The 15,606-nt window shown below is 43.7% G+C and overlaps 3 protein-coding genes across 4 annotated transcripts; 1 reads left to right on the top strand and 2 right to left on the bottom strand.

The window, feature by feature from the left end:
- The first annotated feature begins 2,136 nt into the window (after positions 1–2,136).
- On the top strand, positions 2,137–3,018 carry LOC123397339 (phosphatidylglycerophosphate phosphatase PTPMT2-like). Its single transcript, XM_045091925.1, has one exon. The coding sequence runs from the start codon at positions 2,137–2,139 to the stop codon at positions 3,016–3,018; it is 882 nt and encodes a 293-aa protein (XP_044947860.1).
- Positions 3,019–5,025: 2,007 nt separating this feature from the next.
- On the bottom strand, positions 5,026–9,628 carry LOC123453124 (trafficking protein particle complex subunit 4). Of its 2 annotated transcripts, none has more exons than XM_045129891.1 (4): positions 9,319–9,628; positions 8,239–8,344; positions 7,993–8,161; positions 5,026–5,472 (listed from the first exon to the last, which is right to left on the bottom strand). In XM_045129891.1, the coding sequence occupies exons 2-4, from the start codon at positions 8,302–8,304 to the stop codon at positions 5,276–5,278; spliced, it is 432 nt and encodes a 143-aa protein (XP_044985826.1). In that variant the 5' UTR covers positions 8,305–8,344; positions 9,319–9,628; the 3' UTR covers positions 5,026–5,275. The 2 variants fall into 2 exon arrangements, with proteins under 2 accessions (XP_044985826.1, XP_044985824.1); XM_045129889.1 differs by having other exon boundaries at positions 9,523–9,603.
- An 834-nt stretch (positions 9,629–10,462) lies between these two features.
- On the bottom strand, positions 10,463–14,570 carry LOC123397338. The gene is made up of 3 exons (XM_045091924.1): positions 14,202–14,570; positions 11,631–12,295; positions 10,463–11,065 (listed from the first exon to the last, which is right to left on the bottom strand). The coding sequence occupies exons 1-3, from the start codon at positions 14,568–14,570 to the stop codon at positions 11,053–11,055; spliced, it is 1,047 nt and encodes a 348-aa protein (XP_044947859.1). The 3' UTR covers positions 10,463–11,052.
- Between the last annotated feature and the right edge of the window lie 1,036 nt (positions 14,571–15,606).

Here is a 15,606-nt window from a genome sequence, read left to right as displayed (position 1 = left end):
TTGTTTGCAACTCTCATGAATGTCGGCTGCAGCTCATGTGCGGGAAGGCGAGGCTGCAGGCCTAAGAGGGGAAAAGGGGAGGGAGGAGGCGCTGCTTGTCGATGTATTCTCCACCCCGACGTGGCTCGCCTTATGAGCAAGGCCTCGTCCATGCCAGGGTGCTGCGCATGAGCACGAAGATGGAGGACCTAATTAAGCGGTTGTAACGGCGCCTAATGGGAAAATACACTTTGATTTCTGGTTGTATATGTAATAAAGAATTATTTTTAGTAATTAATTAAAAATTTAAAATAATTTCAAAGTATTTCTAGATTAAACTTGACTTTGTTTCGTAGTAGTATATAAATTATCATGAAAAAAGTCAACATTGACTTCTGGGCAAAAAAGACAATTTTTGTTTGCTATTATATGTCACTATTCACATTATTTTGACTGATTTTTTGTCTTTTTGAAAAAAAGTCAAAAGTGTAATTTTCTTTCTGTGAATTTTTTCTTATAAATATAATGAAAGCCAAGTTTATTTTTAAAATATTTTCATTTTTTTAACTTTTTATTGAATTACAATTTTATTTGCATATAAAATAGAGTGTATATACATCCAGATTTCAAAAGTTTCCATCTCGCCTAGTGTGCGTCCTGAAGTAGAAAGAAAGGAGGAGAAGGTGGAAAAGCCGATCGTACGAAAATGGGGAAAGAAGGAGGTCAGTGCTCTGCGCCGGCGCGCCGGTCGAATCGTTGGGCCGGTCACGCGCGGGCTGCCTGATCTGCCAGCTGTACGCGGATCGCACCGTTAGACCTACATGCAGTAAAAAATCTCGATGCAACAAATTTCGTTCACGATGCAACAATTTTTGTCCATAGTTGCAACAAAAATATAGTTATAGCAAAAAAATTATCAACGTGGTCGTAACAAAAAAACGAAGCTGATGATGCGTGGTAGCAAAATAAAATAAGGATTGTAGCAAAACAACCCGGTGAACTCGGATTGCAACTCTGACGAACGTGTATGCAACTTTTTTAGTGAACGGTTGCAGCAAAATATATAATGGTTGTAGCATTTTTCCATCATGGTTGCAACTCGCCATGCCAACGGTTGTAGCAAAAAAATAATACGGTTGTAACAAAAAGAATGACTGATGTAGCAAATTTGTATAATGGTTGCAACATTTTTTTCATCATGGTTACAACTCCGGCTATAACTCCGATGAAGTTTGGTTGCAACTTTCACGGACGTGGTTGTAACTTTTTTTTATCAACGGTTGTAACTTTTTTTGGATGCTTGCAGCTTTTGTGCTACGTGGTTGTAGCATTCGCGACATCATCCCTGCAGATTCTCGTGCAACAACCTCACCTGTCGGTCATGGGATCATCCGCCCACCGTCGTCATTCTGTTTGTAGCTCCTCCCGTCTGCCAATTGAAGCTCGCGTGTAGCCGGATGTAACTTTGCCGTCCTCCATGAATCTGACGGGGACGAAAAATGAATCTGACATACTCCCTCCGTTCCTAAATATAAGTCTTTTAAGCGATTTTACTAGGGGACTACATACGAAGCAAAATGAGTGAATCTACACTCTAAAGTATGTCCATATACATCCGTACGTAGTCTTTTAGTAGAATCTCTAAAAAGACTTATATTATGGAACGGAGGGAGTAGATGAGAGGAAGAAGAAGCAGATAAAAGAAACTGGGCGCGAGCGAGGGATCTGAAGGACGCAAGCGAACGAACCGTAGCTACCGACGAAAGCGTTCCGTCGGGGTGTAGACCCGGAACGTTTTCCAAAGAAGGAGGCCTGGGGACGCACGATCCGTATTGATCGCAAGACCTGTATGCGTCCCGCGCAACGTTTCGGACGGCTCATCGAGTGAAAACGTTTCCCTTACACACGTGGGATCGACCGATCGCTTCATACAACTATACAAGTCCATCACGGATACGACAGAGGAGATGACGTGCAGGAGCAGGTCTCGGAGATTGAACGGGATACAAGCTAAGCTACGTGCCGCCATATATTGTCTGACAATTAGATCCCGTCGAGCAGATTTTCCAAGTGTTCCGATCGCATCGCATCGCATCGCAGCGGATTGCATCGAGACATCATCGACTTGGACGAACGCTTCGTGACGATCAGCTAGCGATGCGATCCGACGAGCACACGGTCGACCCCGCCGAAGTGGAGCTGAAGCTCTTTAGCGGGCACGTCTTCGACGACGACGATGACGACGGCAGCGCCATGTTCACGGACGAGGAAGCCTCGGCGGCGGCCTACAAGCTGGTGGCCGGCCGGCCGGCTCGGCGTAAAGCCTCGGGGGAGTCATCGTCGGCGATGGCTCTGCACGCGGTGAAGCGGGCGGCGGTGGGAGTGGGCGCGCGAGCGCTCTTCTACCCGACGCTGGCCTGCAAGCTGGTGGCTCGTGGTAAAGCCTCGTCGTCGGCGACGACGCTGGACGCGGCGAAGCACGCGGCGGTGGGCGTGGGCGCGCGGGCGCTCTTCTACCCGACGCTCGCCTACAGCATGGCCCGGAACCAACTCTCGTCGGACTACCACTGGTGGGACGCCGTCGACGGCACCCACGTCCTGCTCGGCGCCGTGCCGTTCCCGAGCGACGTGCCGCGGCTCCACGCCCTGGGCGTCACCGCCGTCGTGACGCTCACCGAGCCCTACGAGCGGCTCGTGCCCACGTCGCTGTACAAGCAGCACGAGATGGAGAACCTGGTGCTGCCGACCACGGACTACCTCTACGCGCCGTCGCAGGACGACCTCCGCCGCGCCACGGCCTTCATCCACGGCAAGGAGGCCGGCGGCGGGCTCACCTACGTGCACTGCAAGGCCGGCCGCGCGCGCAGCGCCACGCTGGTCATGTGCTACCTGGTGCGGTACAAGGGGATGACGGCGGTGGAGGCGTACGACAAGGTGCGGTCGTGCCGGCCCAGGGTGTCGCTGGCTCCGGCGCAGTGGCAGGCGGTCCGGGACTTCGACGACTTCTACCGGCGGCCGCCGGCCGCTGGCTCGGAGTGAAGCCAGGCGAGGTTTTGTGTATATATAACATTATAACTTTGTAGCCGAGGGTATCAACGTTCGAACACTGTTCCGTTATTTCCAAGTATGAGCTACTCTGTTTTTTTTTTCTTTTGGCAAGTGTACGCTATTACTTCAGGGCCGCTTTGAATTTTTTGCATGCGGATTTTGGACGATCTAATCCTTTGGAATTTTTACTATGCTGAATTGCTGATTGTTTGATTTGTAAGATTGATTAATCCTATATAATCTATATTGTCTTCAAACAAAACAGATTATGTTGTCGATTATAAAAATAAAATAAATATATTATTAAAAACTCACAACCGACTATATCCCAGATAAAATTGGATTATGAATTGCTAATGACCCGTTATCCTTGTAAAGTTAGAAGTAATTACTAATTTCTGCCACCGCCACCTTTCTCCTTTTTTTCTTCTCAGCGCGCGCACATGACAGACAGGATTACAGTTTACATAATTTAGCCTCCAAACATGCACCTAGATTATTTTTATAAATCTGATTATATAATCTATCTTCATAATCCAGATTATCATAATCTACTGAAACAGGGCCTAATTCGTTCTTCCAAGTTGTAGCGGTCAGTTGCATTGTTTTGATCTTATTTATGCTTGGGTTTTAATTATGCTCTATGATGATATTTTTCTTCCTTGTATGTATATTGGGTTGGTTTGATCTTATTTATGCTTGGGTTTTAATTATGCTCTATGATGATATTTTTCTTCCTTGTATGTATATTGGGTTGGTTTGATCTTATTTATGCTTGGGTTTTAATTATGCTCTATGATGATATTTTTCTTCCTTGTATGTATATTGGGTTGGGTTGTTGTTGAAGACTGGGTTTTTAAGCCTGCAGTTTAGAGCAGAGTTGAGTTGTCCATGGTTGTGGTGTTCTTACACGCTTCCAGCTCTTATTCTATGGAAGTGCTGCTATAACCCACATGGGACGGCCTAACAAAATCTCACGCGCTCAGCTCAGTTTTGTGCCATTTTTCATTTGCTCGATTACTTTTTCCACGCTCTCTCAGCAATCATGTTTATCGATTTAAAAACAATATTAAATAAAAATATGCTCATCAATTATCAATTTTTTTACTGAATTAAAAACAGAAAAATCACGATTTTAAAATAATAATAATAGTATGTTTGCGGAGTTTCAAAAAAATATTTTAGAAATATAGACATAAAAACGTTCTTGAACTTTTAAAAATATTCATGAATTTGACAAAAAAAAAATTCAAAATGTCCATCGTTTTTAATGTTCATGAATTTTATAAAAATAGTCATGAGTTAAATATTAAAAAATAAAATAAAATGATAAATAAAAGACAACCACAAAAAAAAGAAGGCAATGCCTTCTAAAAAAAGGCATGGATGTATAATGTCTTAGATCAATACAACAACCCATCTCTGCAAAAAACTTTTATGATGTACCAAAACTCCTATATGGCAATGCTCTGTGTTCCCTTCCCTCCTTTGTGACATGCACATAAAAAGGTTCAAGTCCCGATGTTTGCATTTATCCAGCCCTAACTAGACAAGCAAAATAACAAGTTGAAACAAGGCAACTGAAGAAGACAAGCAAAATAACAAGTAGAAACAACGCAACCGAAGAAACACGCTAACCAGCTGGTCAATCAGGATATAATCTGAAAACAAGACTACAGTTCGTTCAAAGAATTTCATGCCCCAAACTGAAAAATTGAAAATGAACGAAACGAAGGTTATTGACAATAGATACGAAGCTGCTGATGACCTGGTGCTCATAAAATAGGAAGGATTCAGAGAGATACACACATGCGTCCATGCACAAACAATAAAGACCATAGAGTTTCACCACCAAGAATTAATTAGCCCACAGCCGGTTCCCACGGTCCAAAAACATAGCCATCATACGAGATCTGATATTCATGGTGTTACCAAGTATTCGAGGATTCATGAACCAGAATACAGGTTATTTACCCACATGGCCACCAACACATAATCTTGTTCAAATCATGGAGGCATGCAAATTCAAACTGAGCAATGTCAAAGTCTACACACATTGTCTGTCTTGGGAATGCTGTAACCCAGCGTTGTATATCAGATTTACAGATATGAAAGTCTGTACCGCATTCATGTTATGAGCCAGAATCACTTTCAAGATGAAACATGTTCTAGGTGACCAAATACAAAGATGGTAGAAAAACACACACGAGATTGCAAGAGACGGTGCTCCGTATGTTCCTTTCATGCTTCACCGGCCCAGAAGAGCGACACGGTCCTTCTGGATGACCTGGGCTAGGTTGAGGTCAAAGAGCTCACACCGGATCGGCATTTCCATCTCGTAGAATGGGTTCTTCAAAACAAACTCAGTGTACAGCTCATATATTGTTTTCAGCAGGATTTCCATATTTTGAGCGCCTGTTTCGCATACAACGAAAAATTTCGTCCCTGGAGCATGCCGAGTAACCAGCCAGGTCAGTAACTAGACAGCGCCAAAGCATAAAATGAAACGGTTAATAGTTAAGGAAACCAATCCACAATTTATGAGCATAGTTGGCGGATGCTGATTTGAAACTAGATTCATACCATTTACTAACAACACAAGCTCGCAAAGATAGTACAGAGAGAAAAACTGAAGGGCATCACACTTCCAATTTTAGAATATCTACTTTCTCATATCAAACATTTAATATACCACTTCCCAGTTTTGAAACACTGCCTAGAATTCTAACCAAAGAAAACTTACCAGATATAAGAGGATAAGTTAGCTCTGGCCTCTGGTTATAGGCCCCACATTCACTTCCGCATTCGGATAAATTGGTAACATAATCCAGCACTTTCATATGTATTTTTTGCAGTAGCCATGAACTACTCAATTATATAAAAATACTAAGCTGGTTCATTTCCTAATCCTACAGAAAGTGCCCTGTGCTGTGGTTGCTAGGATTCAAAGACCAGGAATAAGGCACTCAACCTCACCTATCTGCCAGCAAGGCCTAGTCCATATAGTGCAAGGAAATATGGCTTAAAATTATTTCTGGTTATTTTATTGCTTCATCATATGGAGTACATGCTGCCCCTTCAGCGGGGATGGTGCATAGCCCCTAAGAAAATGATTCCCGCCGAAAGGAAATTTATCTAAGGATATAGACCTAAAAAAAAGCACGGATACGGCAACATGGACATGGCTACACACACACGAGGACACGGGATACGGCATTTTCCAAAAACAGCCAATCGGGGACACGGCGACTAAATATAAAAATAAATAGATATATTCCATGTAATATATAGTTAAAGACAAAAAAAAAAGAGAAACTGAGATAGAGATTAGAATACTGCCCCATTTTCATTTGTTGTCTCCTTTTTCGAGTGCTCAACGATTGAATTAATAGATCCTCTAGACACATGTTATTGCAACTAGCAAAATACATTAGATGCAGGTCTAATTTTCACCCTCATCCACAGACGACTGGCTACAGTCAGCCAGCAGGTACCAACATGCAAGTGAGCAGCAGCTCAAGAGCAAGCAGCAACAGCATGGCCGCATGGGGAAGCAAGCAGCAACAAGTCAACAGCAAAAAATCAAGCAAAGAGATGAAGAGGTTGAGGAGAGGCTGCTGGGGTCATCTGCTCGAGCGTGGTTGCCATCGGGAGGTCGAGTGCAGGAGAGGCGGTGATCGAGTCCAGGCAAAGGCGGCGGTCGAATCCAGGCAGTGGCGGTGGCGGTCGAATACAGGCGGCGGCGGCGACGACGCGTTCTTCTGGGAGCAGCGTTCTTTTCGTGGCGAGCGTGTGTGCGACCCAGCAAAATAGGGTCTGTATCAGGCCAAGGCTTTTATTGGGCTTCCCGTGTCCCCAATGTATCCCAGCCGTGTCCTTGCTTTTTTTCTTTTCTTTTAATTCGAAAATCAGGGGATACTGGGGGGCACACGTATCCCGACGTATTCGGCGATATCACCGTGTCCTGCCAAATTAGCACGGCAATTCGGCAGTTTTGGCCGTGTCCATGCTTTGTAGATATAAACTATCCTAATCCGAGGACCTACTACGGGGTGCCTACGCCGCTGGTATACAGTCATGCCACAGAGTTCAATGGGCAAATCTACTACCGTAATTAGTATGATTGAAGTGTCAAAATAATGGTACAAGGTGGATATATTGATCTGTAGTTATGTACCAAGGAAGTTCTGTACTCATGTGTCAAATTCTTTTCATGAACTAGCAGTTAAAAGTAGCTAGCAAGTGGGAAGCACAAGGAAGCCCTACAGTAGTTCCCGTTGAAGCAATATACAACTAATTTCACATATATTGCCCCGCAAAAACAAAAATCCCATATTCCCATCAGGATCAAATCCAGAGCAGATTCAACTAGATTGTCAATTGAGTTTTGCTACTGCCTATAGTTTTGTGGGTACGGGTCTACTCTAGCATGACTTGAAAGTTGAATAGAAACAAATTTGTTATGTTAGTACATAACAGTTAATGCACATCATTCACGAAGGAATGGTTATGACCTACAAGTCCAAGGACTGATAAGTTTTGTTTCTGCTAGATGGCAAATAAAAAAGATAAAGTACATAATTCAATGACGTCACTTAAGTCAATACGCACGTATTGTGCTCAAAACATAACTTCTGCAGATAATGGAGAGGCCACATGTGTTGCCGTTAATAATTTGCATTTGCATGAAATTATATTCTGAAAATTTAGAAAAGGTCAAATTGTGTATGTTTAAGGGACCAATTGTGAACTAGTAAGTGCAAAATAAAAGAACAGCTTGTACCACTTAACTTGAAAATGTCCACTATTAAAACATCATTCACTACAACACATTCACTACAACCAAAAAAAAAAAACATCATTCACTACAACCCAAAAGGTACATAAACCCACTAGCATAAGCAAGCGTGTGGTGAGGATTTATCATTATCAAGCACGTGCGTACAACTTAGGGGAACTGAATACCTGTGAGGGATTGGAAGCAATGGAGGTCAAAATTGTGGGCTTGTAAGAGGTCAATGCCAGTACAGCCAGTGGTAGGGGACAGCTGCTGGGAGATTGCGTGCATAGAGTGCCAGAGACTCGCGAGGCGTAAACTGTCGTTGGTGTCCATTCTCCCTGCCGAGCCATAGTCCTGGGGAGATGTGCATGTTGTTCAGACTCTATCTCTGGTTCTGTACAGAATAGAAGAGGAAGAGAAGAACAAGATACCTTGTAGTATATGAGGCCACCAGACTTATTGATGATGAAAAGGCTGTAGATCGCAACTGTCCCCATGGCCACAGGAGAAGGCTGAGGAGAATTAACAGCTAAATTCCTGTATCAGATGTAGATAGAAAGATATACATCAGATAATCAACGACAAATAAAAGTTTGGTATGTCAGTACGTGTATATACAACTAACCAATGAACTGGCCACATAACTTGTTCAGAACTGAAATTGTTCAGACAGATAGCTTTAACTTGGACATCATAACGATACAAAAGATTCAAATTAAGAAATGCTAACTCCACTGCCTTGCGTACAACCTACTTATACCATTGCTGCTATCCAGGGAAATGCATAATCCGTCGTTCAAGTTGATGCCATATGTTTAATTTGGTGGTGCACAATTAAGCAGTGGAGCGTCAATCTGATCCAAACTACTACATACAGACTAACAAAGGCTGTGTTTGGTTGAGCTGTGGATTGTATACAAACTGCTGTGAGCTGTGAGCAAGTTGCCGTGAACTTCCAGCTGTGGAAAAGCTGGAAGCTATTTGATTGAGACAAGTGTGAAATTGTAGATTTGGCTGTGAATTGTCTGTAATGCCTCTGGGGCCTGAGTGAATATGTTTATATGCAAATAGTACATTGGTCAATTTTACCAGGAAAATGTTAACAAGATAACAATAACAGGAAGAAACAAATTTATCTTACAAGCCTCCTAAGATGTACGCTTCCGCATTTGTAATGGCCACATATGCTGTCACCAATGTCAATCATTTTCATACAAACACCTTCCAGGCAAACTCCATTACACAATATAATCTCACAATATGCAGGAGCACATAGGAAGTAATCATCATGTTTTCCAATACATAACATGCACCGCAAACATATTTAATCATACAAGAAGATCACTGCCTGCAGTTTTTTTAGAGGACATCCATTGCAATTCATACACTGCAAAAAACTTAAGAGGACATTCACTGCAATTAGGACAACATAGAGTCGGCGCCGCCTGCAGCGAGCCAGCAGATCCGGTCGATGAAGGAAGAGTGGGGAGAAAGGAGGGAGGAGGGAGTACCTGGGCCGGCAGGGGAGCGCTGCTCCGGGCGGCGGCGCGGGCTGGAAGTTCGCCGGAGGGCCGGCTGCAGTGTCGGTGGCGGAGAAGGAGAACCCTAGCTCCTTCGTTCGTGCGGACGAGAGAGAGAGAGAGAGAGAGAGAGAGAGAGAGAGAGAGAGAGAGAGAGAGAGGGATGGGAACAGGGGCGGCGACGAGGAGCTGTACCTTCGCAGCGGCGAGGAGGCGCGATGGCGACGGCTCGGCGAGATCCAAAGGCGTCGGAGACGAGTGAGGAGGAGAGCGGCGCCTTCAGGTTTTTTCTTTTTCTTTCTCTTTGAGCGAATAGCGGCGACTCAAGCCGGTGTACAGGCCTACAAGCGGGACAGACGCGCGAATGATTTCGTAATGGACGGCCCATTAACTCGTGTTTAATTAATTTTGTTAAACATCGAAAATCAACTCAATAACGAAAAACAAAATTGCACATAGAAAATATAAATATTCACGTACATGTATGTACGCGTTCATATATATATATATATATATATATATATATATATATATATATATATATATATATATAATATGTCCATTTCATATGCCAAAGCATCCATGCACATAAAACTTTTAAAATTTGAATTGGAAAAATATGTCCATTCTCAATTTTGAGAACAGGGTGTCACCTGTTGGCTAGGCTGGCAAGAAGCGAGCTAGTCCACCCGCGCTCAAGGCTTGAGTGGCGCATGGTGCTTAGAGACTTCTTCTATAAAAATATGCTTCTAAGGGATAGCTGTGGATGGTCGCATTTTTATTAATGTATTTGAAAAACAAATTGAGAATGGTTGTTCCCAAATGTTCATGTGATTTTGAGAAAGGTGCTCACGTATTTTCTGACCTATGAAAGGAAAGCAAAACAAGCAGAAAAAAAGAGTGAAAAAATAAAACCGAGAAAAATAAAAAAGAACAAGGAAAAAAAGTCCGTGTAGGCTGCTACTCCCATCGTTTCTAAATATAAGTCTTTCTAGAGATTTCATAATGGACTAAATACGGAGCAAAATGAATGAATCTATATTCTAAAGTGGTTGTCTTAATAAAATCTCTAAAAAGACTTATATTTAAAAGCGAAGAGAATAGTTGTCTGATTGTTTACATCACACTGGAGAAGAAATAAACACACCACAATCACTAATATCCATGCCTGCAGTACTGAACAATGCCCTATGTGAGAATCATATCATGATCCAAACTCAAGCATATATGCAACATTCCTCAAAACAATCGTAGATTCGTAACTATAAGACCAACAGAACAACCCACACCTGTAGAATTTAAGTTTCAAGTATATACCAAAAGAATTCATGCATATGTGCCCACTCTCCATATATCACTTCCCTTCTCCCTTTTGTGCCATGCACATTACAGCAACAACAAATAAAAAATGAAGCAAAATCATGAACACATGTTTACGTCAAATGTCTTGGCGGCGGCGAAACTTGCTCAGGATGCCCACCACCAGTAACTAAGGTAAGAATCTCGTACTTATACGACCGCTGGAGATCTGCGACAGCATGGGTCCGGATAACAGTCTCTGACTCCACTGCAAACTCTAATCACGTAAACCCGCTTTCTCAAGCTTCCTAATTCTTCTTCTACTGCAACAAAACTGTTAATTCTCCTCCCACTGCACCAACACTGTTAATTCTACTTCCGCTGCAACGTAACTGCTGCTCCACTCACCAAATTCCTCCGACTCTTCTACTTCTTGGACCTGTCAAAGGAGGCAATTATAAGTTCACTAAATTACCACACTAGCAAAGAGCAATGGCAAATATTCGGTATGTAAATGGGAATAGAATGGACAAGGATTATTTCTTGACTTTCAAAGTAGACTAGTGTCTGATTACTTCCATAAAAAGTTCTCCAACAACAAGGGAATGCATAAGGAATTAATGTGTACATGCTGACAGGATTGTGCAAAAACAAATTGCAGGTTATTTCTCCCTCTGTACCAAAATAAGTGTCTCAACTTACAACACTTATTTTTGGACGGGGGGAGTATTTTACAAGACAGTAAACGGAACAGTAATTTAGCACTACAGACACCCCTTTGACTTCTTGGTATTTGCTCAATTATTGTGACAAATGGTAACATCTGAGAGAGTAGTGAAAAGCATATGTTGCAGAAAGTAAAATGATTTTCATCCCAGACACCCCTTTGACTTCTTGGTATTTGCTCAAGCATTGTGCGAAATGATAACACCTGAGAGAGTAATGACAGGCATATGTAGCAGAAAGTGAAAAAGATTTTCAGAAGCATCATGTAATGTTAATACCTTGTAGAAGAGGATCCAAAGCTTTTTTTCCTCTTCTTTCGAGGACGACGTTCATTCTCCTCATCCTCTTGATCACTCTTTTCATCACTTGTATCAACAGCTTCGTCCTTTTTATGCTTTGCCCTGGTCAAGCTTGCCATTCTTCTGGGAAGAAAAACATTGTAGTAGTACTTCGCCAAATTCTTTTTTTCCTTTTGTCCGAGCTCTTTCAAGGCAATCCCCATGAATTTCTGATGTTTATTCTGAGGAATCATCTTGTCAATTTTTTCAAGTTTCCTTTTGAAAACTGCGGTCCATTGCTCTCCAACTTGATCACCCATTGCATCTAGCCCACAGTTTTTGAAAGCTTCCTCACCCAACTGATCCTTGATCCAGCTCCTTGCCTTTTTTACGTGAACTTGTACACATTCCTCAGATCCAGGACGAGAACACTTACACCTGTCTACCAAATTTTTCCTCTTCTTCTCTGACTTGTTAGTTGCTGAGATATCCATGTTTAGTGGATAGACAACCGTGCCCAGTTTTGGTAAGGTTGCAGCTTTGTAACCATCAGTATATTCCACAGATGGGCCATTTTCCCACTCAGGGACAGAAGCTTGATGCTCGACAGGGTCTGTTCTAACTTGTTTCAGCGGATAACTGGATAAGTACGAACTCCAACTTTCCTGGCAACATGGAGAAGTGAATTAGACGGACTCGAGCAACAGTGTTGCTCAGTATATGACCAGATCAAAGAAAATTGGTTTTATACCTCAAGAAACATTTAATAAATAGAAACATATTGCAAAACAAGCGATATCAGTGCCAGATATTCTTGTGTGGCGTTTGATTGTCTTTTAACCCCGCTCCAAGTAATTTCATGCGGCAAATTTTGTTGAAATTATTCCATCTTATTAAAAGTGTGGCATAGTGCCAAGTCAGCAGGATTAGGATATTTAGCACGCAAGCACACTGCACAATCAGCATGATTAAACCATAATAATCTAATCTTAGATACCCTAGGACGCCAAGTCCCATCTATTTTTCAAGCATGTTAAGTGCACAAACATAAATAAGCTCTTAGGACTAACACCTGAACGGAAGATATGAAGTGACTTATTAACCCTCAGATACAGCAACATCCATTGGCAGGGTTACAATACATGATCTTTCAACTGGATTGCTAATGTCAGAATTAATGAATGTGCATATTTCTGACCTGCCAAATCTGAACTACCATGGGCATTCAAGAACCACGATCTACTCTGACGTGATTAAACAGAACATTTGATTGAGATAGAAATCAAGTTTAGAAGGCCATGAAGTATTTTGATCGAAAGGAGTTGGTGTCATGGGTAGTACATGCACACCAAACAGACGACTGATACATGTCTGGCGGTCAAAGTTGCTTAGCGCCGTTTATCTAAAATACATCGACAGTTAATAACAGGCCACAAAAGTGAATCACTCCTATATATAGCTGGCCTCCGAGAGCAACTAGATCCAAGAATATAAACCTGCATTTCTCACATAATCAAAAGCATTTGCCCGAGTGGAATCTTTTACAGACATTGCTAAATCTTTTACACAGATGGGTTACCACTCCTGCCAGTTTTTTCGCTTAGTCACCCATATTCACGCGGCAAAAATCTACAGACAGCTGGCCCAACTCCCGCATGAAAACGCAGCATAAGAATATGATGGCGCCACCCTGTCAAAAGCACGCACCCCGACAAAAATAATCTAAAACTGAAGTACAGCATAAAAGCAGCACGCACAATTTATCCAGCGAACCAAACGCCGATCCCAGTACATATCCTACGGCAACACATAGGTTTGTAGGTACCAACTGATGCAGCATATCCACTATGATAATTTGATATACATCTGTGTATTTTGTGCATTCATCATCACAGTAACATCTGGAATTTAGACCCAGAATAAATAGCAGAGAAAATAAAGCAAATGGTGAAGTAATTTAGAAGAAAAAAATGTAGCAGAGATTAAAAGGGGTGATATCAATTCAACATTCTATCTCATCAAAGCACACTAGTTACCAGTTTAGTACGAACCCCAGTTAATAGCTAGCATTAATCTAACAGGATAAGATCCCATCGTGAAACTAGTACTGTAACTGCATGTCCTGCTTAGTCATAAAGTCACCATGAACCTCGCCCCTAAGTGGCATCAAGAGTATCAGACAGACCAAGCTCTGCGGAGACTGGGAAGAAATGAATGAAGAGACACGCCAATTCCTACCGAATTCTAACACAAGACATGAGTAACCATCGTACAGGCAAATCCTAGCAGCCGCAAATCTCGCACAGGCAAGCAAGGCAAAGCAGGTAATCCCGTGTCCCAGCAAGAGAAAACGCGTGCAATCGTTGGCGCAAGGCCCCCTCCAATCACCACGAACTGCAACAGATGTAAGATCACCTGCTTGACGCGAGCCGAGAAGCGGCATCGTCGACGGCGAGCCCCGAGCAAGCCCGCTCCAATCACACCCCAGCGCACCAAGGACACGGACGCGGCGAACCAAAAACCCCATTCCGCACGGACGAATTCGCGCCGCCGCCTGGCGAGAGGGCTCACCTTCCGGTACGGGTGGTCGTCGTCGTCGTCGGGGACGCTGGCGTAGCGCGCGCCGCGCACCGCGAGGAGCACCTCCCGCATCCGCCCCACGTCGCCGAGCCCGCGCACGCGGCCCCGCCCCGCCCACAACGCGCCCGCGGCCGCGCGCCGCGCCGTCCGCACCGCGCTGACCGCGGTCGCCCGCGCCGCGACCGCTGCCCGGGTCGCGCGGCTCGGCGGCGAGGGCGAGGCCCCGTCGTCGTCGTCGTCGCCGCCGTCGCCGCCGTCGCCGCGCCTGCGCTTCCTGGACGCCGACGGCGGGGTCCGCGGCGGGGGCGAGGCGCCGCCGACGCCGACGGAGCCGGCGGACGGGAGGTCGGATCCGGCCATCGGGGGGCGCGGCGGTCCGCCGGCGAGGTGTTTGCGGGAATGCCCCCGCGGCGTGGGCTCTGGGGTTTTGGGCGCCTGGGGTTGAGTTGGGTACTTGGGTTGGCACTGCTCTGCTCTACGGGGGTTTGTTCCCTTGGATTGCTTTTCAAGATGGGAAACTTGACACCTCACTTTGGAGCGTTTAGCTTAGATTAGAATGTATGATTGCCAGTATTTAGATCTAAAGAGTAAAGTGTCATTTGATTATTGTTTCACCACAGCTTTTTCTTTTTTAGTTTTGAGCTCCGTCTTTGTTTCTACTCCCTTCGTTCCTAAAGTATAAGTCTTTTAGGCCTCGTTTGGCACGGAGGGATTCAGGAGGTTTCGAGAGGAAAATCCCTGAGAGGGTCAGAAACCCCACAGAACCTCGGGCGCTCATTTGGTAAGAGGGGTTTGTTTAGCCGAATCCCCTCCGATCCCCTTCAATCCCTTCCTATCCATGTGTTTCAGCATCCTCCTCGAGGGACTGGTGGAAGAAAAACTCCGAGGATTTGAGAGGATTGGGTGGAAGGAAGGGATCCACCAAATCCTCTCAAATCCCCTCCTCCCCAAACCTCCACAATCCACTTCTACCAAACAAAGCCTTAAGATATTTCACTAGAAGTCTACATACGAAGCAAAATCAGTGAATCTACACTCTAAAATATGTCTATATATATCCGTATGTAGTCCACTAATGAAACCTCTTTAAAGACTTATATTTAGGAACGAAGGGAGTACAAGCTAAATGTATGTGGGTTAACACTCTGTATGAAAGGACGTGGGGTTATAACATTTTTGCAGGATTGAGCAATTAATCGTTGATTTTAAAAAACTAGAAAGTGTACTAGACTGCGATTAAATATTTAATTAAACTAAAAGAATTGCGGACATCGAAGTCAAACGGTTTAAAAAATGAGAGAGGTCGTATGTACCGAACATGTTGGATTACGATGACAATCCAGTGTGAATGTCACAAAGAAAAAAAGATATATTATGAGGTGATGTACTACTTATG

Source organism: Hordeum vulgare, chromosome 5H, assembly GCF_904849725.1.
Source record: "Hordeum vulgare subsp. vulgare chromosome 5H, MorexV3_pseudomolecules_assembly, whole genome shotgun sequence".
NCBI classification, from domain to species: domain Eukaryota; kingdom Viridiplantae; phylum Streptophyta; class Magnoliopsida; order Poales; family Poaceae; genus Hordeum; species Hordeum vulgare.
The sequence above is the reverse complement of the archived record's forward strand: the minus strand, read 5'-3'. Positions and strand labels throughout refer to the sequence as shown.

Excerpts from the sequence above, each read along its gene's own strand:
- LOC123397339 (XM_045091925.1), top strand. The coding sequence starts at position 2,137 with ATGCGATCCGACGAGCACACGGTCGACCCCGCCGAAGTGGAGCTGAAG.
- LOC123453124 (XM_045129891.1), bottom strand. The coding sequence starts at position 8,304 with ATGGGGACAGTTGCGATCTACAGCCTTTTCATCATCAATAAGTCTGGT. Across the intron at positions 8,162-8,238 it reads GTGGCCTCATATACTACAAG|GACTATGGCTCGGCAGGGAG; the intron begins GTATCTTGTTCT and ends ACATCTCCCCAG. Across the intron at positions 5,473-7,992 it reads TTGCTTCCAATCCCTCACAG|GGACGAAATTTTTCGTTGTA; the intron begins GTATTCAGTTCC and ends GGCATGCTCCAG.
- LOC123397338 (XM_045091924.1), bottom strand. The coding sequence starts at position 14,570 with ATGGCCGGATCCGACCTCCCGTCCGCCGGCTCCGTCGGCGTCGGCGGC. Across the intron at positions 12,296-14,201 it reads ACGACCACCCGTACCGGAAG|GAAAGTTGGAGTTCGTACTT; the intron begins GTGAGCCCTCTC and ends CCATGTTGCCAG.